The sequence below is a fragment of the Salvelinus namaycush genome, chromosome 16, assembly GCF_016432855.1.
Source record: "Salvelinus namaycush isolate Seneca chromosome 16, SaNama_1.0, whole genome shotgun sequence".
NCBI lineage: Eukaryota > Metazoa > Chordata > Actinopteri > Salmoniformes > Salmonidae > Salvelinus > Salvelinus namaycush.
In genome coordinates this window covers 36763294-36784302 of record NC_052322.1, presented here as the reverse complement: position 1 = coordinate 36784302, position 21009 = coordinate 36763294, and the positions used below count along the sequence as shown (strand labels likewise).

Here is a 21009-nt window from a genome sequence, read left to right as displayed (position 1 = left end):
ATTCAGGGAGAGCCTAGGGACTGCTTAAAGGAGCAGGGGAGTTACAGATGACTCACACACACACCTGTAGTCATACACCTGTCCTTATATAAGGACAGGGTTAGTACATGTAACACACTCAGAGACAGTGTTTATCTAAGCTGTCCATGGACTCTGTGTCAACAGTGTTCTATTCAGCGCAGGGGAGTTCTTTAACAGTGATAAGAGTAGACCCTCACCCTTCCTCTAGTCCTCCAGGCTGAACTACAGTATCTGTCCTGCTGCACCCCAGATACAAGGCCAGTGTACATGTACTATCCACAATGTCAGGCAGTGTTCCACTGCCACATAGACTGTAAACAAACAACAACCCATACACACAATGCTGAAGACTTCAGAAGGAAGTCACAGATAATCAATTGACTCCCATGTTTAAGTGATGCTCTCTCTCTCTCTCTCAGTCACACACTACTGCTCCGAGACCAAGGCCCTAAAATACCCTGTTTACCTCTAAGGATTTTCCTAGTACCATTACATTAGTACTGAGCCAGCAACAAAGACAGAGAGGCTTGGGGTGAAGTGTGAGGGTTGGGGTGGGAAAACTTCCAGAGCGTAATCAAATCAGTGTGCATACAGTATGGTATGACAATATGCAAATGACATTCAAAACGCACAGAGAGACAGGAAACAAACAAACTCAGACAAATCCTCCATCAAGTCAAGCAGGTACAAAATATTTCTCATAGCTTCACAGCTGCCCGGACAGACAAGGCAATCGCACGCATCATTTAGGTTGTTATAAAATACTTTGGAATAGTTACTCTTTATTATATCCACAGCATTTTTTCTCTCCAATCAAACACAAGAGTTGCATTTATGAATGTGTCTGTGTAACAATGACTGTGTGTGTTTCCGCCTCTTTGTCGTTATCTCACAAAGAGAGTTTGTTGTCGTGTGTATGCACGTCTCTGTCTTTCATTGTCCCTCAATTACGTTGACAGTGTGGAAGACAGAGACAGAGTTAGAAAAAGTTCAATGGAACTGAATTTCTGATAAGATTTCTGCAAGCAAGCTACTTGAAAGTGATGCTTACGTCTTTTCAGTTTGTAAATGTGTAGTATGAAAACTTGTACAGTATGTGTTTTAATGTATGATTTAATTTGAATGACTCCTACAGCCTGCAATGCATGTTCTTACACTATGGGTGTGACTACACAGCACATAAAGGCTACGCTATAGGAATGACCACAGCACATAAAGGCTACGCTATAGGAATGACCACAGCACATAAAGGCTACGCTATAGGAATGACCACAGCACATAAAGGCTACGCTATAGGAATGACCACAGCACATAAAGGCTACGCTATAGGAATGACCACAGCACATAAAGGCTACGCTATAGGAATGACCACAGCACATAAAGGCTACGCTATAGGAATGACCACAGCACATAAAGGCTACGCTATAGGAATGACCACAGCACATAAAGGCTACGCTATAGGAATGACCATAGCACATAAAGGCTACGCTATAGGAATGACCACAGCACATAAAGGCTACGCTATAGGAATGACCACAGCACATAAAGGCTACGCTATAGGAATGACCACAGCACATAAAGGCTACGCTATAGGAATGACCACAGCACATAAAGGCTACGCTATAGGAATGACCACAGCACATAAAGGCTACGCTATAGGAATGACCGTAGCACATAAAGGCTACGCTATAGGAATGACCACAGCACATAAAGGCTACGCTATAGGAATGACCACAGCACATAAAGGCTACGCTATAGGAATGACCACAGCACATAAAGGCTATGCTATAGGAATGACCACAGGAATGTGTATAGTGTGAATGGGAGAATGTGTTGCTGTGTGTTTAGCTTATGACCGGGGAATTATCCAGCTACGTTCCCTGGCTAACAAGATTACAGTAATCTGGTCCTATCGCTGGGCCTGTTTCAGCTGACAGCCTAAAATCACCCAAAAGGCCCCAATGAGTCACCAGCCCAACACAGGAGTCTATCTGTCTGCCTGTGCGATATATGAGAGAATATCTACACTGAGTGTGAAACATTTTAAGGACACCTGGGTTTTCCATTACATAGACTGACCAGGTGAATGCAGGTGAAAGCTATGATCCATTATTGATGTCGCTTGTTAAATCCACTTCAATCAGTGTAGATGAAGGGGAGGAGACAGGTTAAAGAAGGATTTTAAGCCTTGAAACAATTGAGACATGGATTGTGTATGTGTGCAATTCAGAGGGTAAATGGGCAAGGCAAAAAATGTAAGTGCCTTTGAACGGGGTATGGCAGTAGGTGCCAGGTGCACCGGTTTGTGTCAAGAAATGCAAAGCTGCTGGGTTTTTCATGCTCAACAGTTGCATCAAGAATGGTCCACCACCCAAAGGACATCCAGCCAACTTGACACAAATGTGGGAAGCATTGAAGTCAACATAGGCCAGCATTCCCGTGGAACACTTTCAACACCTTGTAGAGTCCATGCCCCAACAAATTTAGACTGTTTTGAGGGCAAAATGGGGGGGGGGGGGGGGGTTGTTCACTCAGTGTCCATGTGTCTCACATGGAAATATATATCACAGAGAGAGAGAGAGAGAGAGAGAGAGAGAGAGAGAGAGAGAGAAGGATTGACAGAGAAAGAGAGGACCACTGGGAGAGACAGAAAGATAACCTAAGACATATTATAGACACATGGAGAGATAGAGAACATGACAGACAGATAGTTAGAGGGGTACAGTACATGCTTCAGGAGGTCTAGAAACAAACATGGTTTGCTTTCCGGCACACTTGAAGCCATATGTGTTCTTTGTGAAATGTCCTTGAGCTGAGAGAGGGAGTTTGTCGGTCTGAAAACACAGAGACAAACAGTCACACAGAAATTCACAGCCTCATGTTAGCAAACATACCAGTAGTCAGACACAAACAGTCAGGCAGGCAGTAGATCACACACCTTCCTGGAACAATGAGGTATATGCATACCATTAGGACTTCTAGACTGAAACCCAATGGAAAAAACGCTGTCCTGCCAGGAAGCCACACACATCTACCTCTAAATCAGAACAGATCTTTCCTTCCAAAAAAAGGCATGTAAATAACACTGCAACAGCAGGATAAAAGCAATCAGATTAAGACCCATATTAATTTAATTGATGTGATAAACCCTTGCTTATTAGCCCTAGCTCAGGCTTCTCATATGCTAATGTATAACCACAGAGGAGTCAGTGGGGAGCTTAGCACCAAAATACCTCCACTGGCTCCGGCCTCTCTCTGGTTGTCTAGACACTCAGGGATAATCCCCCACTCTGGGCCCCGAAAATAGAGATCTGTATAGGGGTCGCTCTCCCTCTCCCTCAGTCTCCTCCTCTCCCTCCACCAGCATTGGGTTTCATCAGATCTGGAAGGACAAGAGGGGTGTACCCCATTCCAGTCTCTGTACAGTACTATACACATCTCAGTGTCTATTTAACAGAGGATAAAACAAATATTGCAGCTGTTATTGTTTAATATAATAGCTATCATGTGTCTTCTATTACTAGACAGAGGGGAGAGGAACAGTAGGAGACAGACAGACCATGTTTGGTGTATGTGAAAGGAAGAGAGCACGTGTGCCGGAGAGAGAAAGTTGTGAAGAGGCAGATGTTCCATTGGCTTTCACGCTGTCTTTCATTTAAGAAGAACACCAAAGCCATATCAATGAGAGCCACATGGACGCATACTCATACAGATAAATCAACACACATACATTTCTAGCATACTAAGACACTCGGTCTCTCTCTCACAGACGCGCGCATTCAAGTCCATGCGTGTACACACACACACACACACACACACACACACACACACACACACACACACACACACACACACACACACACACACACACACACACACACACACACACACACACGCCATACTCTTTCTCTGTAACACATCTCCACACACACAACCTTCTCTCACAAACCTCACATGTTTCTGCGCAAACCTCACATGTTTCAACACACCCCTACTGCTGCACATCTGGCAGGGGACACAAGCCCCTCTTTGTGCTGGGGCTCTGGGAGTGTGCCCCCTGGTGGCTGAGGAGAGTAACACAACCGCTTCAGGGGACCAGCATCTTCTCCTTTCAGCATGCACACTATAGACAGACAAGATACACACTGGGACCTATCAATTACGCAACATACAGGGTACTAGGGCTATTTTGGTCATAGCGAGCAAATGTGTTTGTGTTCATGTTGCTAATATCGCCTATTTAGTCGACCTACGTCAATCCCCCCTTTTCTCCTCTATCCATCCCGCTGTTTTTTCCCCTCCTGTTCTTCCACTCCTATTTATATATGTGTGTTCTCTCTCTCTCTGTGCCCTAAAGCTGGACCCCAGCTCCTGCCCAACTCAACTGGACTGGAGATGAAAGCTGACTCACTCACACATTAACACACACATGGCTGCACACACCCCTTATACACACATACACACCACACACACACACCCCTTATATACACACACACACCACAAACACCGCTTACACACACACACACACACCCCTTATACACACACCGCTTACACACACACACACACACACACAAAGAACCTATGGATGCAGACATACACAAATATGCAAGTACACATACATACATGAATGTATGCTTACATACATAAGTAGCCTAGGCTACCCATTAATGCGCACACATATCCATTCAGGAAAATGACGAATGTTATGTACTTCAATCACAGTGTCTTGATCTATAAATGTCTTGATTTTTGAGTGACACACTCAAATCCATACACTCTAGCCAGGTCTGTTTGTGCTGTAGCTAACTGCAAATGGCCTGACAACAAACATGACAGAGGAGTTGGCAAAAAATATATCTACGTTACATACAGGTTACATTACAGTTAAACTCTCCCAGTGACTCCCATATAGCCCACACTATCCTAGACACCAGTGACAGCCCAGAGTGACATACACACACTTATAGCTCATAGCACTGAGGGCAGATAACTGCAATCCCAACTATAAACAGACATGCTGACGCACCTGACTAATGCCTATAGATACATGTACAGACACCATGGGATTTCACAGCTGGCCGGACATACTGCTTATTTTGGACAGACTCACAGACATGCACAGTAAACATATAGAATCGTCAAGAGAGATTGAGTGTGTATTGCACCAGTAATGGGCAACATTTTTGGACATATGAACCTGCACACGTCAACACTGCTAAATGCATTGGCACATAGGCTACCCTGAGGGCCATTGACTACTTAATATAAGCTCAGCAAACAATGAAGTATAAAGTAGAATAATATTTTAACAGTGACTGACATTGAAAAATCACATCATACTATGATGCAGAATCTTCCCATATCTTATTGCCATCTAGAGGCCACCTCTGACACTCTGCACCTTTTCTGTCTGGGTCATAGAGAATAATAGGGATATAATATTTTGATATATGTCCCATTTATCCAACTAGAGTCCTCTAACTCTATGGTCTAAGCATACTACACTGATAGAAAGACAAATATAGGGGATCAAAGGAGTGGGATTATCCACAACTAGACTTATTCAAAATGTGTGCATAATCTCCAAACAACACTGACAAAGGAAAATAGTCCAAAACCTGTTTATTTCAGTATAAAAATGAACTGTTACAGAGTCTGTGTAGTGGTCCATTAATCTAGAAAAGATATGATAAACACACGGTTTCTATGTGTGTAGTTCATATGTAGAGACGGCAGTGGAAAATGACACATACCTATAGAGCTTCATTCACAGACAGAAATCGCAGTAAAATTAAACACCAGCCTTCAGTTTAGAGCTGAACACAAATGTATGACAGATAATGTGAGAAGTCTGGTTCAGAGTGAACTCTCTCTTTTATAACGTGTATCACATTTATAGCTCTGTCTTACATCATTCTACAAAGTGATCAGGAGCAATCTCCACTGACAGTGACCTTGGTTTGCAGTTAATCATGTCATGAACCTGAAGAGAAAAGGTAAGACTGTCAGACTCATAGCCTAGTTGCTCCAGAGAGGTGTGCAAAGAATGACATACATTCAGGTTAGCTTCCTGAGCCAACATAAATCACCAACACATAACCTCTACTGACCTCACTCCACCTCCTCCTTCACAGACATTTTCACCTTTCTATTACACATTTTTTGAATGTTCTTGTTTATTCCCTCTCCCTCCACCTTTATCTTGACCTTCTCCTCCTCCTCCTGTTTCAGAGAGTGTGTTTCTTTCAGCTTCTGGAACTTCTTCAGGTCAGAACAGAACAACACCTGAGAGAGTGACAGTCAAGCTCCATTGACATCAATGCATGATTTATTGAAAGTTCAAGTTACCGGTGTTTCAAGTTGGATGGATGGATATATTAGAGAAAGAGAGTGAGAGTGAGAGAGAGCAGAGAGAGGAAGTGAACAGATGAGTGGATGGATTCTGACCACCAGTTATTTTTCTCACCGAGTGTGCCCAACCAGCATAAGGACCCCATAGCTGCTTGAAGAAGTCCCCTGTGCAGAAACAAAATCAGTCAATTAGTGATTGGTAATATTCAGAAGGACACTGTTAAAGCCTGTTAAACACCTCCTTGTACCGTGAATCCTTACCTATTTGACGGTGGACCTTGTCTGTGAGGCTCTTCTGCCCGTTGCCCGCCGCACAACTGTAGTCTCGTTTTGCGATTTGCCACACGTGTGTATCCACAGGCACAACACAGGCCTTTTCCAGAGACATCAGACACACACAGTCTGCCACCTACAAGGGGAACCCAGGTAACATTTTCTATGCCTGTGTATAATAAATGTATAATCAACCTGGTCTCAGAGCATTTAGTATTATTCTGTATGCAAATCCGAGACACTTCGTTTAATATGATACGTTAAGTTTCATATGGAATGTATTCATTTGTGGATGTGAATCATTCATTTCGTATATGTTACAAATTACAAATCGTATTATGTTACAAATTTGCAAAACGTACAATATGTTAAGAATTTGAAAAACTTACAATATGTTGTGAATTTGCTAAATGTATGATATGTTACGAATTCTAGCTAGGTGGTTAGCATTAGCGAGCTGGCTAAAGTTAGCGAGGCTAAGGGTTAAGTTTAATAGTTAGGTTAAAGGGTTAAGGTTAGGGGAAGGTTTAGCTAACATGCTATGTACTGTCGGTGCAAATTAGCTAAAAAGTAGTACGCTGTTGAAAAGTTGCTAATTAGATACAATTCTAGAGTTGTCCATGATCAGATTCGTTTCGCTATACATCCACCCCTACCAACCACCCTAAGTAACTATCCGTCTTATGTAACCATACCAAACGTAACATATCATACAAATTTGAGTGTCCTGGATTTACATTTACTATGTTATGTCTACATTTACTATGTTATGCACCCTTAATTGTCCTGAAGGGTTGAGGCATACCTTGGGGCCTACCCCGGGCAGGGTGCGCAGTGCGTCACGTGCCTGCAGGTAGGGGGCACTGCGGAGCCCCTGGAGCCAATGGGGCCCACCGTGAGAGTCCAGGATCTGTCTGGCACTCTGCTGCAGGAACCTGGCCCTGTACCCAAACCCCAGGTCCCTCAGACAAGCCTCCACACTGTTGTCTGTCAATCAGATCACAGAGGACATGTGAAAACATTTGAAAAAACAAAGGATTTGAAAAAGAGAGATAGACAGATGTCAGACAATCAGCCAGAGTAGTGTTGGTGGTAGTGGAGGTGGAACCTGCGAGTGCATGCAGGGAGGGGAAGTCGTGGTAGCTGGTCTGGTCCAGCTGACACAGAGGGGTGCCCAAGGACTGGCACAGCCTCTCCACCATGCCCTGGATACGAGAGATGTGGTTGTTAGAGGTGCAGATGAAGGAGAACAGGCACTCTGTGGGGTCCTGACGCAGCATACGCACACCTGGGGGAGAGACAGAACACACACACTGTAAAGTATTAAACGCACATGCACGCACACACACACACACACACGGAAGAGACATAATAGATACAGACACAGTATTACAAACACGGACCAACTTACCTGTGAAGATCTTGGCAATGCTGTTAAAGTGTGTGTCGGCTGCTCCCCAATCTCTGTACAGATCCCCCAGCTTCACCTTCAGCTGGAAATAATCATTCAGCAGCTCTTCCTCCTTCCTGTCTGGGTCAGGGGTCACAGCCACTGGCTCCCCTTCTTCTTCCTCCTTCACCTCTATCACTCCCTTTGATCTTTTCCCTGACCCCTTTGACCCCTGGAGCAGGGAACCTGCACTCCGCTTCCTCCTATCCCCTCCTATGGTGTTGGGGCTATTGTATGTGTGGTACCATAGTGTGTCGTCTGTCTGGGTGAGAGTCCACACTCGTCCCCCCATCACTCCGGTCCAGTGGCCATCCCCTGTCTCTCGCCAGCTGGCAGGGAAAAGAGGGTGGGACGACAGAGGGTTAGGATAAATGGTTTGAGAGGTAGTGAGTGAATTAGAGATCATTTCAATACTTGCAATGCCTTTGGCAGAGCCCTGGGTCATGTAACGTATGGCCTGCCATTGCTCTATAAAATCAGCGAAGCTGTGGTCAAAGGAACTCACCGGAAGCTCTGTCCGCAGCCTAGTGTGAGGTCCAAACGGAGCTCTGATCGTGAGCAGGCCAGGGAGCGCCATGACTTGGTCCCTGCCGACAGCAATGCATGCTGGGACATAGTGCTGGATCACTCACCACATACTGTAGTATCAGAGATATCTGATGAGATGGATAGTGGAGGCCATGAACTCTTTTAGGTCATAGATGGCACCTTTTTTTCTAAGAGTGTAGCAACAAAATAAAATGCTATTTGTCACAATTTGTAAACAACAAACTAACAGTGAAAGGCTTACTCACAGGCCCTTCCCAACAATGCAGAGAAAAAGGATAAATAATAGAATAAATACACAATGAGTAAGGATAACTTGGCTATTACACGGGGTACCAGTATCGAGTCCATGTGCAGGGGTATGAGGTAATTGAGGTACATACATATAGGTAGAGTGACTAGGCAACAGGACAGATAATAAACAGTAGCAGCAGAGTATGTGATGAGTCAAAAGAGTTTGTGCAAAAAGGGTCAATGCAGATAGTTAAACAGTTAACCAATAGCTACCTGGACTAAATATTTAGCAGTTTTATGGCTTGGGGGTAGAAGTTGTTCAGGGTTCTGTTGGTTCTAGACTTGGTGCATCGGTATCGGTTGTCGTGCGGTAGCAGAGAGAACAGTCTATGACTTGGGTCATCCTCTGACACCGCCTGGTATAGAGGTCCTGGATGGCAGGGAGCTCTGCCCCAGTGATGTACTGGGCCATACACACTACTCTCTGTAGCTCCTTGTGGTCCAATGCCAAGCAGTTGCCATACCAAGTGGTGATGCAGCCAGTCAAGATGCTCTCGATAGTGCAGCTGTAGAACTTTGAGGATCTAAAAGTCCATGCCGAATCTTTTTAGCCTCCTGAGGGGGAAGAGGATTTGTCATGCCTTCTTCACAACTGTGTTGGTGTGTGTGGACCATGATAATTCCTTAGTGATGTGGACACCGAGGAACTTGAAGCTCTCGACCCGCTCCACTACAGATGAGTCTATGTGGATGGAGCCGTGCTCGACCCTCCATTTCCTGTAGTCTACGATCAGCTCCTTTGTCTTGCTGACAGTGAGGGAGAGTTTGTTGTCCTCACTGACCTCCTCCCTATAGGCTGTCTCACTGTCAGTGGTGATCAAGCCAACCACCGTTTGTTGTCAGCAAACTTAATTGTGCGTGGCCACGCAGTCATGGGTGAACAGGGAGTACAGGAGGGGACTAAGCATGCACCCTTGCAGGGCCCCCGTGTTGAGGGTTAGCATGGCGGATGTGTGTTGCCTACCATCACCACCTGGGGGGCGGCCTGTCAGGAAGTCCAGGACCCAGTTGAAGAGGGAGGTGTTCTGTCCCAGAGCTTGGAGGGCACTATGGTGTTGAACACTGAGCTGTAGTCAATGAACAGCATTCTCACCTAGGTGTTATTTTTGTCCAGGTGGGAAAGGGCAGTGTGGAGTGCAATAGAGATTGCGTAATCTGTGGATCTGTTGGTATGGTATGCGAATTGGAGTGGGTCCAGGGTGTCTGGGATGACAATGGTGTTGATGTGAGCCACGACCAGCCTTTCAAAGCACTTCATGCTTACAGATTTGAATGCTACGGGGCGATAGTCATTTAGACAGGTTACCTTGGCGTTCTTGGGCACAGGGACTATGGTGGTCTGCTTGAAACATGTAGGTATTACAAACTGGGTCACGGAGAGGTTGAAAATGTCAGTGAAAACAATTGACAGCTGGTCAGCGCATGCTCTGAGTAAGCATCCTGGTAATCCGTCTGGCCTCGTGGCCGTGTGAATGTTAACCTGTTTAAAGGTCTTACTCACATTGGCTAAGGAGAGCAAGATCACACAGTCATCCGGAACAGCTGGTGCTCTCATGCATGGTTCAGTGTTGCTTGCGTCGAAGCGAGCATAGAATATAGCTCGTCTGGTAGGCTTGCGTGACTGGGCAGCTCGCGGCTGGGTTTCCCTTTGTTTCCCTGCCACATCTGAGTGTCAGAGCTGGCGTAGTAGATTTGATCATAGTCCTGTATTGACGTTTTGACGGTTTGATAGCTCGTCAGTCGTAGTAGGATTTCTTATAAGCGTCCGGACAGGTATCTCACTCCTTGAAAGCGGCAGCTCTAGCCTTTAGCTCAGTGCGGGTGTTGCCTGTAACCCATTGCTTCTGGTTGGGATATGTACGTACAGTCACTGTGGGGACGACGTCATCAATGAACTTATTAATGAAGCCGGTGACTGATGTGGTATACTCCTCAATGTTATCGGATGAATCCCGGAAGATATTAGTCTGTGCTAGCGAAACAGTCCTGTAGCTTAGCATCCATTTCATTGGACCACTTCCGTATTGAGCGCATTACTGGTAATTACTGTTCGAGTTTTTGCTTGTAAGCAGGAATCAGGATGATAGAGTTATGGTCAGATTTGCCAAATGGAGGGTGAGGGAGAGTTTTGTCTGCATTTCTACGTGTGGAGTAAAGGTGATCTAGAGTTTTTTCGCCTCTAGTTGCACAGGTGACATGCTAGTAAAAATGAGGAAAGACAAATTTCAGTTTTCCTGCATTAAAATCACTGGCCACTAGGAGTGCCGCCTCTGGATGTACATTTTCTTGTTTGCTTATGGCCCTATATAGCTCGTTGAGTGCGGTCTTACTGCCAGCTTTGGTTTGTGGTGGTAAATAGAAAGCTACAAAAACTATAGATGAAAACTCTTGGTAAATAGTATGGTCTGCAGCTTATCATGAGGTATTCTAAGGTGAGTAAAACCTCAAGACTTAACAATAGAGATCCCGCACCAGCTGTTGTTAACAAAGGGACACACACCTCCCCCTTAACCGAAGCTGCCATTCAGTCTTTACGATGCATAGAAAAACAGCTAGGTGTGTCTAGGTGTGTCCATGTCCTTATTCAGCCACAACTCCCTACAGTCCTTCAGGTCTTGTTGATAGGATAGTCTTGAACTGAGCTCGTCAGTTGGTGCTCTAGTGATTGTAGCTACGTTCGCCAATATAACGGAGGGCAGAGGCTAATTATTTACTCACCGACATAGTCTTGTCACGTCAATGATAGAGAAATCACAAGAGAACCATCTTTGACTCAATGCATACAAAGTGCACACCACCATCATCAGTTTTCCATACAATAAAAACAGTGGAGTTAAAATCAGAATGAATCTTGGATTGGCCAGTGTGGGTGAAAATACAGCACTTGAAGAAAGAGGAAATTCAGAATATATGTATAATTATTTAACTACAGGTACCATAGATGTGAGTGAAATAGCTGTAAGTAGCAGTAGAAGTATTGTTATCCATTAGTTTACTCCAATTAGGGTATGGATGTCAGGGTAGAGGGAAAAAAGTATAGAGAAAATAATAAAAATACATTATGCAAACAATTAAATTGGTAGGACCTACAATCTGTCTGCAACAAGAAAGCTGATCTACCCCCCCCCCCAAAAAAAACCCAACAAAAAACAACCCTAAATCAAAATACAAGTGGGTTATTATAAAGATTGTGTACACATTACAGACACTAATCAATTAGTCATGTATGTGATTGATGTTGGTAACATGCTGACCAGACCGGACACGTCGCGTGCGCGAATGTTGCAAAATAAATTTAGAAATCCATGTTAGTCAATTATTGCACCCACACTGCTCACGCGCGCCAACGAGCATCTGCGTTGCCAAGGGCTAAAATAGAAGTCATTCCTATTACTAACGCAGATCGCGCTGCAAGTCCTGCCTCTCCCATCTCCTCATTGGTTTATAGAAGCAGGTACCCACTTGCCATCTCCTCATTGGTTATACCCACGTGGGTGATTGAAAGACAAATTGTTTTGCCGGTCGTCGTGGTAATACTATGAGAGTTTAGATGCCAATCACCATATAAGTTCAAAGATGAAAAAGCCTGGAAGGAGGAGAGATGACTAGAAACGATTCGGTTGACCGTTTTATGTGTGGATTAATTGTCGGAGTAGAGGACCTTGTGCATTTCAGGTAAAATAACAACTCAATGTTTATATCCCAGGACAAATTAGCTAGCAACAGCAAGCTAGCTAAATAGGACAAATTAGCTAGCATGTGCAAGCTAGCTAGCTAAATTGCCATACATGTTTGATGCTTTTCGACCTGTCCCCAAATTAATGTAAATGGTTCAGAGTTTGTTTTGATATTTTAACCTGCGTGTCGTGATCGCGTTTGGTGTGGGGGGACAAAATGAATGTATGCACGATGGTGCACGCACGCAGCCGGTTTGTGTTCCGTGTAAGAATTAATCTGTCAGTAACGTTAGCTAGTTAACTTTTTAAAAATTAAAAATATTTCACCTTTATTTAACCAGATAGGCCAGTTGAGAACAAGTTCTCATTTGCAACTGCGACCTGGCCAAGATAAAGCAAAGCAGTGCGACACAAACAACAACACAGAGTTACACATGGAATAAACAAATGTACAGTCAATAATACAATAGAAAAAATCTATATACAGTGTGTGCAAATGAGGTAAGATTAGGTAGGTAAGGCAATAAATAGGCCGTAGTGGCGAAGTAATTACAATTTAGCAATTTAACACTGGAGTGATAGATGTGCAGAAGATGAATGTGCAAGTAGAGATACTGGGGTGCAAAGGAGCAAAAAAAAAAAAAATATGGGAATGAGGTAGTTGGATGGGCTATTTACAGATGGGCTGTTTACAGGTGCAATGATCTGTGAGCTGCTCTGACAGCTGATGCTTAAAGATAGTGAGGGAGATATGAGTCTCCAGCTTCAGTGATTTTTTCAATTCGTTCCAGCAGCAGAGAACTGGAAGGAAAGGCAGCCAAAGGAGGAATTGGCTTTGGGGGTGACCAGTGAAATATACCTGCTGGAGCGCGTGCTATGGGTGGGTGCCGCTATGGTGACCAGTGAGCTGTGATAAGACAGGCTTTACCTAGCAAAGACTTATAGATGACCTGGAGCCAGTGTGTTTGGGGACGAATATGAAGCGAGGGCCAGCCAATGATAGCATACAGGTCGCAGTGGTGGGTAGTATATGGGGCTTTGGTGACAAAACGGGTGGCACTGTGATAGATTGTATCCAATTTACTGAGTAGTGTTGGAGGCTATTTTGTAAATGACATCGCTGAAGTCAAGGATCGGTAGGATACTCAGTTTTACGAGGGTATGTTTGGCAGCATGAGTGAAGGATGCTTTGTTGCGAAATAGGAAGCCGATTCTAAATTTAATTTTTGATTGGAGATGCTTAATGTGAGTCTGGAAGGAGAGTTTACAGTCTAACCAGACACCGAGGTATTTGTAGTTGTCCACATTTTCTAAGTCAGAACCGTCCAGAGTAGTGATGCTGGACGGGCGGGCAGGTGCGGGCAGCGATCGGTTGAAGAGCATGCATTTAGTTTTACTTGCATTTGAGAGTAGTTGGAGGCCACGGAAGGAGAGTTGTATGGCATTGAAGCTCGTCTGGAGGTTAGTTAACCTCTTGACGCTAGGGGTCAGATTTCTATTTTTTAAATAACGTTCCCAAGGTAAACTGACTATTTCTCAGGTCCAGATCGTAGAATATGCATATAATTTACAGATTAGGATAGAAAACACTCCAAAGTTTCCAAAACTGTCAAAATATTGTCTGTGAGTATAACAAAACTGATTCTGCAGGCGAAAACCTGAGGAAATCTAACCCGGAAGTGATTTTTTATATATTTTTAATCTGTGTTTCCTTGCCCGTCTTTCTTCCATTTAAAGGGGTATCAACCAGATTCCTTTTCCAATGGCTTCCTCGGGCTGTGACCAGGCTTTAGACATAGTTTCAGGCTTTTATTTTGAAAAATGAGCGAGATTTTTCAAAAGAAGTCAGGTGTCCTTTGATTAGTTCCTGCGCGCGAGAGGAGTAGCTCTCCATTTTCTTTCTCTTTTATTGAATAGGTTACAGTACGGTTTAAATATTATCGATTATGTTTGTTAAAAACAACCTGAGGATTGATTATAAAAAACATTTGACATGTTTCTACGAACATTACGGATACTTTTTGGAATTTTTGTCGAACGGAACGAGGCTTTGGTTTTCTGAACATAACGCGCAGCCCAAATGGCGTTTTTTTGTTATAAAAGTAATATTTATCGAACAAAAATAACATTTATTGTGTAACTGGGAGTCTCGTGAGTGCAAACATCCGAAGATTATCAAAGGTAAGCGATTCATTTTATTGCTTTTCTGACTTTCGTGACCATGCTAATTTGGGGCTAGCTGTTCTAGCATTGATTGATACACTCACAAAAGCTTGGATTGCTTTCGCTGCAAAGCATATTTTCAAAATCTGACACGATAGGTGGATTAACAACAACCTAAGCTGTGTTTTGGTATATTTCACTTGTGATTGCATGATTATAAATATTTGTAGTAATATTTTTGAATCTGATACGTTTGGGAATTGTCTTCTGCCTTTCAGGACCGGAACGAGGCTGTAGTTTTCTGAACATAACGCGCAACCCAAATGGCGTTTTTTTGTTGTAAAAGTAATATTTATCGAACAAAAAGAACATTTATTGTGTAACTGGGAGTCTCGTTATAAATATTTTTAGTAATATTTTGCGCCCTGCAATTCAGCGGTTGTTTAGGAAAATGATCCCGCTAAAGGGATCCGTAGCGCAGAGAAGTTAACACAGTGTCCAAAGAAGGGCAAGAAGTATACAGAATGGTGTCGTCTGCGTAGAGGTGGATCAGAGAATCACCAGCAGCAAGAGCGACATCATTGATGAATACAGAGAAAAGAGTCGGCCCGAGAATTGAACCCTGTGGCACCCCCATAGAGACTGCCAGAGGTCCAGACAACAGGCCCTCCAATTTGACACACTGAACTCCGTCTGAGTAGTTGGTGAACCAGGCAAGGCAGTCATTTGAGAAACCAAGGCTGTGTAGTCTGCCGATAAGAATGTGGTGATTGACAGTGTCAAAAGCTTTGGCCAGGTCGATGAAGACGGCTGCACAGTATTGTCTTTTATCGATGGCGGTTATGATATCGTTTAGGACCTTGAGCAGCTTGGAAACCAGATTGCATAGCGGAGAAGGTACGGTGGGATTCGAAATGGTCGGTGATCTGTTTGTTAACTTGGCTTTCGAAGACCTTAGAAAGGCAGGGTAGGATAGATATAGGTCTGAAACAGTTTGGGTCTAGAGTGTCTCCCCCTTTGAAGAGGGGGCTGACCGCGGCAGCTTTCCAATCTTTGGGGATCTCAGACGATACGAAAGAGAGGTTGAACAGGCTAGTGATAGGGGTTGCAACAATTGCCATGGATAATTTTAGAAAGAGAGGGTCCAGATTGTCTAGCCCAGCTGATTTGTAGGGGTCCAGATTTTGCAACTCTTTCAGAACATCAGCTATCTGGATATGGGTGATGGAGAAATGGGGGAACCTTGGGCAAGTTGCTTTGGGGGGTGCAGGGCTATTGACTGGGGAAGGGGTAGCCAGGAGGAAAGCATGGCCAGCCATAGAGAAATGCTTATTGAAATTCTCAATTATCGTGGATGTATCGGTGGTAACAGTGTTTCCTAGCCTCAGTGCAGTGGGCAGCTGGGAGGAGGTGCTCTTATTTCCATGGACTTTACAGTATCCCAGAACTTTTTGGAGTTTGTGCTACAGGATGCAAATTTCTGTTAGAAAAAAATTAGCCTTTGCTTTCCTAACTGCCTGTGTATACTGGTTCCTAACTTCCATGAAAAGTTGAGTATCGCGAGGGCTATTCGATGCGTATGCGGTACGCCACAGGATGTTTTTGTGCTGGTCAAGGGCAGACAGATCTGGAGTGAACCAAGGGCTATATCTGTTCCTGGTTCTACAATTTTTGAATGGGGCATGCTTATTTAAGATGAGGAAAGCACTTTTAAAGAATAACCAGGTATCCTCTACTGACGGAATGAGGTCAATATCCTTCCAGGATACCCGGGCCAGGTCTATTAGAAAGGCCTGCTCGCTGAAGTGTTTTAGGGAGCGTTTGACAGTGATGAGGGGTGGTCGTTTAACCGCAGACCCATTACGGACGCAGGCAATGAGGCCGTGATCACTGAGATCCTGGTTGAAGACAGCAGAGGTGTATTTAGAGGGCAGGTTGGTCAGGAAGATGTCTATGAGGGTGCCTGTGTTTACAGATTTGAGGTTGTACCTGGTAGGTTCATTGATAATTTGTGTGGGATTGAGGGCATCTAGCTTAGATTGTTGGACGGCCGGGGTGTTAAGCATGTCCCAGTTTAGGTCACCTAACAGTACGAGCTCTGAAGATAGATGGGGGTGGATGGAAACGCTAGCCAGGAGTGGTCACCCGGGATTCCGGTTAGCTAGTTGCGAAGATCCAGATGAAAATGTTCAGAGTTTGCGGTAGGAATCCAGGGATATGGAGAGAAATAGGTCTGTTATGCTCTGGTGTGAGTCACGTTGTTGGTTCAAGGCCTGCTCCCTGCCCGTTTCATTACAATACGTTATTCCACTAACGTTAGCTATCTTTGTTATTACACAAGTTGCAAGCTAGGTAACGTTAGGTAACGAAGCCTACTCCCTAACTTTGTTTTATTCACTGCTTTAGCACACTCTGCCAACCCGGATGTCCTAGCCGTGTCTGAATCCTGGCTTAGGAAAACCACCAAAAACCCTGAAATCTCCATCGCTAACTATAACATTTTCCGCCAAGATAGAACTGCCAAGGGGGGCGGTGTTGCAATCTATTGCAAAGATAGCCTGCAGAGTTCTGTATTACTATCCAAGTCTGTACCCAAACAATTCGAGTTTCTACTTCTAAAAATTCACCTTTCCAGAAACAAGTCCCTCACTGTTGCCGCTTGCTATAGACCTCCCTCTGCCCCCAGCTATGCCCTCGATACCATATGTGAATTGATTGCCCCCCCCCATCTATATTCTGAGCTCGTGCTACTAGGTGACCTAAACTGGGACATGCTTAACACCCCGGCCATCCTACAATCCAAACCTGATGCCCTCAATCTCACACAAATTATCAATGAACCTACCAGGTACAACTCCAAATCCGTAAACACGGGCACCCTCATAGATGTCATCCTAACTAACTCGCCCTCCAAATACACCTCTGCTGTTTTTAATCAAGATCTCAGCGATCACTGCCTTATTGCCTGCATCCGTAATGGGTCTGCGACCAAACGACCACCCTCATCACTGTCAAACGCTCCCTAAAACACTTCTGCGGGTAGGCCTTTCTAATCGACCTGGCCGGGATATCCTGGAATGACATTGACCGCATCCCGTCAGTAGATGATGCCTGGCTATTCTTTAAAAGTGCCTTCCTCACCATCTTAAATAAGCATGCCCCATTCAAAAAAATGGAACTAGGAATAGATATAGTCCTTGGTTCACTCCAGACCTGTCTGCCCTTGACCAGCACAAAAACATCCTGTGGCATTCTGCATTAGCATCGAATAGCCCCCGTGTTATGCAACTTTTCAGGGAAGTTAGAAACAAATATACACAGGCAGTTAGGAAAGCTTAGGCTAGCTTTTTCAAACAGAAATTTGCATCCTGTAGTACTAACTCAAAAAAGTTCTGGGACACTGTAAAGTCAATGGAGAATAAGAGCACCTCCTCCCAGCTGCCCACTGCTCTGAGGCTAGGAAACACTGTCACCACCGATAAAATCCACCATAATTGAGAATTTCAATAAGCATTTCTCTACGGCTAGCCATGCTTTCCACCTGGCTACCTCTACCCCGGTCAACTGCCCGGCACCCTCCACAGCAACCCGCCAAAGCCACCACCATTTCTCCACCCAAATCCAGATAGCTGATGTTCTGAAAGAGCTGCAAAATCTGGACCCCTACAAATTAGCCGGGCTAGACAATCTGGACCCACTTTTTCTAAAATGATCTGCCGAAATTGTTGCAACCCCTATTACTAGCCTGTTCAACCTCTCTTTCGTATCGTCTGAGATTCCCAAAGATTGGAAAGCTGCCGCGGTCATCCCCCTCTTCAAAGGGGGTGACACTCTAGACCCAAACTGCTAGAGACTATATCTATCCTACCCTGTCTTTCTAAGGTCTTCGAAAGCCAAGTTAACAAACAGATTACCGACCATTTCGAATCCCACCGTACCTTCTCCGCTATGCAATCTGGTTTCAGAGCTGGTCATGGGTGCACCTCAGTCACGCTCAAGGTCCTAAACAACATCATAACCGCCATCGATAAGAGACATTACTGTGCAGCCGTATTCATCGACCTGGCCAAGGCTTTCGACTCTGTCAATCACCACATTCTTATTGGCAGACTCGACAGCCTTGGTTTCTCAAATGATTGCCTCGCCTGGTTTACCAACTACTTCTCTGATAGAGTTCAGTGTGTCAAATCGGAGGGCATGTTGTCCGGACCTCTGGCAGTCTCTATGGGAGTGCCACAGGGTTCAATCCTCGGACCGACTCTCTTCTCTCTATACATCAATGAGGTTGCTCTTGCTGCTGGTGATTCTCTGATATACCTCTACGCAGACGACACCATTCTGTATACTTCTGGCCCCTCTTTGGACACTGTGTTAACTAACCTCCAGACGAGCTTCAATGCCATACAACTCTCCTTCCGTGGCCTCCAACTGCTCTTAAACGCAAGTAAAACTAAATGCATGCTATTCAACCGATCACTGCCCGCACCTGCTCGCCCGTCCAGCATCACTACTCTGGACGGCTCTGACTTAGAATACGTGGACAACTACAAATACCTAGGTGTCTGGTTAGACTGTAAACTCTCCTTCCAGACTCACATTAAGCATCTCCAATCCAAAATTAAATCTAGAATCGGCTTCCTATATCGCAACAAAGCATCCTTCACTCGACTTTGGTGATGTCATCTATAAAATAGCCTCCAACACTCTACTCAACAAACTGGATGCAGTCTATCACATTGCCATCCGTTTTGTCACCAAAGCCCCATACACTACCCACCATTGCGACCTGTACGCTCTCGTTGGTTGGTCCTCGCTTCATACTCGTCGCCAAACCCACTGGCTACAGGTTATCTACAAATCTCTGCTAGGTAAAGCCCCGCCTTATCTCAGCTCACTGGCCACCATAGCAGCACCCACTCGTAGCACGCGCTCCAGCAGTTATATCTCACTGGTCACCCCCAAAGCCAATTCCTCCTTTGGTCGTCTTTCCTTCCAGTTCTCTGCTGCCAATGACTGGTACGAACTGCAAAAATCTCTGAAGCTGGAGACTCATATCTTCCTCACTAGCTTTAAGCACCAGCTGTCAGAGCAGCTCACAGATCACTGCACCTGTACATAGCCCATCTGTAAACAGCCCATCTATCTACCTACCTCATCCCCATACTGTATTTATTTATTTATCTTGCTCCTTTGCACCCCAGTATCTCTACTTGCACATTCATCTTCTGCACATCTACCATTCCAGTGTTTAATTGCTATATTGTAAAACACTTCACCACCATGGCCTATTTATTGCCTTAACTCCCTTATCTTACCTCATTTGCACTCACTGTATATAGACTTTTTGTTTTCTTTTGTTCTACTGTATGTTTTGTTTATTCCATGTGTAACTCTGTGTTGTTGTATGTGTCGAATTGCTATGCTTTATCTTGGCCAGGTCGCAGTTGCAAATGAAAACTTGTTCTCAACTAGCCTACCTGGTTAAATAAAGGTGAAATAAATAAAAATATAAACTCGACCTTCTATCCCGAAGTCCAGCGCGCTATCGACTGTGCCCCAAAAGCATGCTCGTGCGGCAGAGTCGATTTCCGCGCTTATAAACCCAGGATCGTTACAGTATACTGATTACTTCGGCTCTTGCTCTGGTAATAACTAGTTAAATTAGTAGTTAGCTAGCTAGTCTACAGGCTACTAATTAGGTTAGCTCCACATGCTATGAGTCACCTCAAAATCATAGTAGAGTAGCTAACATATTACGCAAATCTAAGTTAAAACCAGCTTGTCATTCCAAGAAGTTATAGCTTCACAATCTTACTTTGAGAGCAGATGTTTACACGTATCTTCAATCCCTGGATGTGTGTGGGCCTATAATGACTTTCCCGGTGTTTGACTGTTGAGAATGGAAAATAAAGATTACGCGGAGTGACCTAACATCTTTGACTAACATAATATATTTGTCACTTCGTTCTTACATTAACAGCCAATTTGACTTCCTAGTTAATATTTCTAATATTATTCTGCGTATTACAGATTTTTTTAGGAATGACTCAAACTTCTCATTTCATTCGTCTACTGTCTGATGCAACCAACCAACACATTTGTGAAACCTCCCCTCCCCTCCTCAGGAGCCTCCTGATATCAACACAACCAACGATTGGCTTGTTGAGAGAGCGTAATATAACGACTTCAACAAACACCATTCATGATTGGTCCAAAAGACGCGACATGATTGGT

General features: G+C 44.4%; 1 protein-coding gene across 3 annotated transcripts; it reads right to left on the bottom strand.

Annotated features, from left to right (window-relative positions):
• Positions 1–5626: 5626 nt before the first annotated feature.
• On the bottom strand, positions 5627–20863 carry ogg1 (8-oxoguanine DNA glycosylase). 3 transcript variants are annotated; one of them, XM_039011134.1, is made up of 9 exons: positions 20748–20863; positions 20591–20665; positions 8601–8733; positions 8057–8424; positions 7754–7933; positions 7451–7632; positions 6634–6781; positions 6488–6537; positions 5627–6306 (listed from the first exon to the last, which is right to left on the bottom strand). In XM_039011134.1, exons 3-9 carry the CDS (start codon positions 8708–8710, stop codon positions 6133–6135), a joined length of 1212 nt encoding a protein of 403 aa, XP_038867062.1. In that variant the 5' UTR covers positions 8711–8733; positions 20591–20665; positions 20748–20863; the 3' UTR covers positions 5627–6132. The 3 variants fall into 3 exon arrangements, with proteins under 3 accessions (XP_038867062.1, XP_038867063.1, XP_038867061.1); XM_039011135.1 differs by having other exon boundaries at positions 8601–8751; positions 20591–20863; XM_039011133.1 differs by having other exon boundaries at positions 20591–20863.
• Positions 20864–21009: the final 146 nt, after the last annotated feature.

Coding starts and splice junctions, on each gene's coding strand:
- ogg1 (XM_039011135.1), bottom strand. CDS start 8,710: ATGTCCCAGCATGCATTGCTGTCGGCAGGGACCAAGTCATGGCGCTCC. Junction 8,425..8,600: donor GGCTGCGGACAGAGCTTCCG/GTGAGTTCCTTT, acceptor TTTCCCTGCCAG/CTGGCGAGAGACAGGGGATG. Junction 6,307..6,487: donor ATGCTGGTTGGGCACACTCG/GTGAGAAAAATA, acceptor TCACTCTCTCAG/GTGTTGTTCTGTTCTGACCT.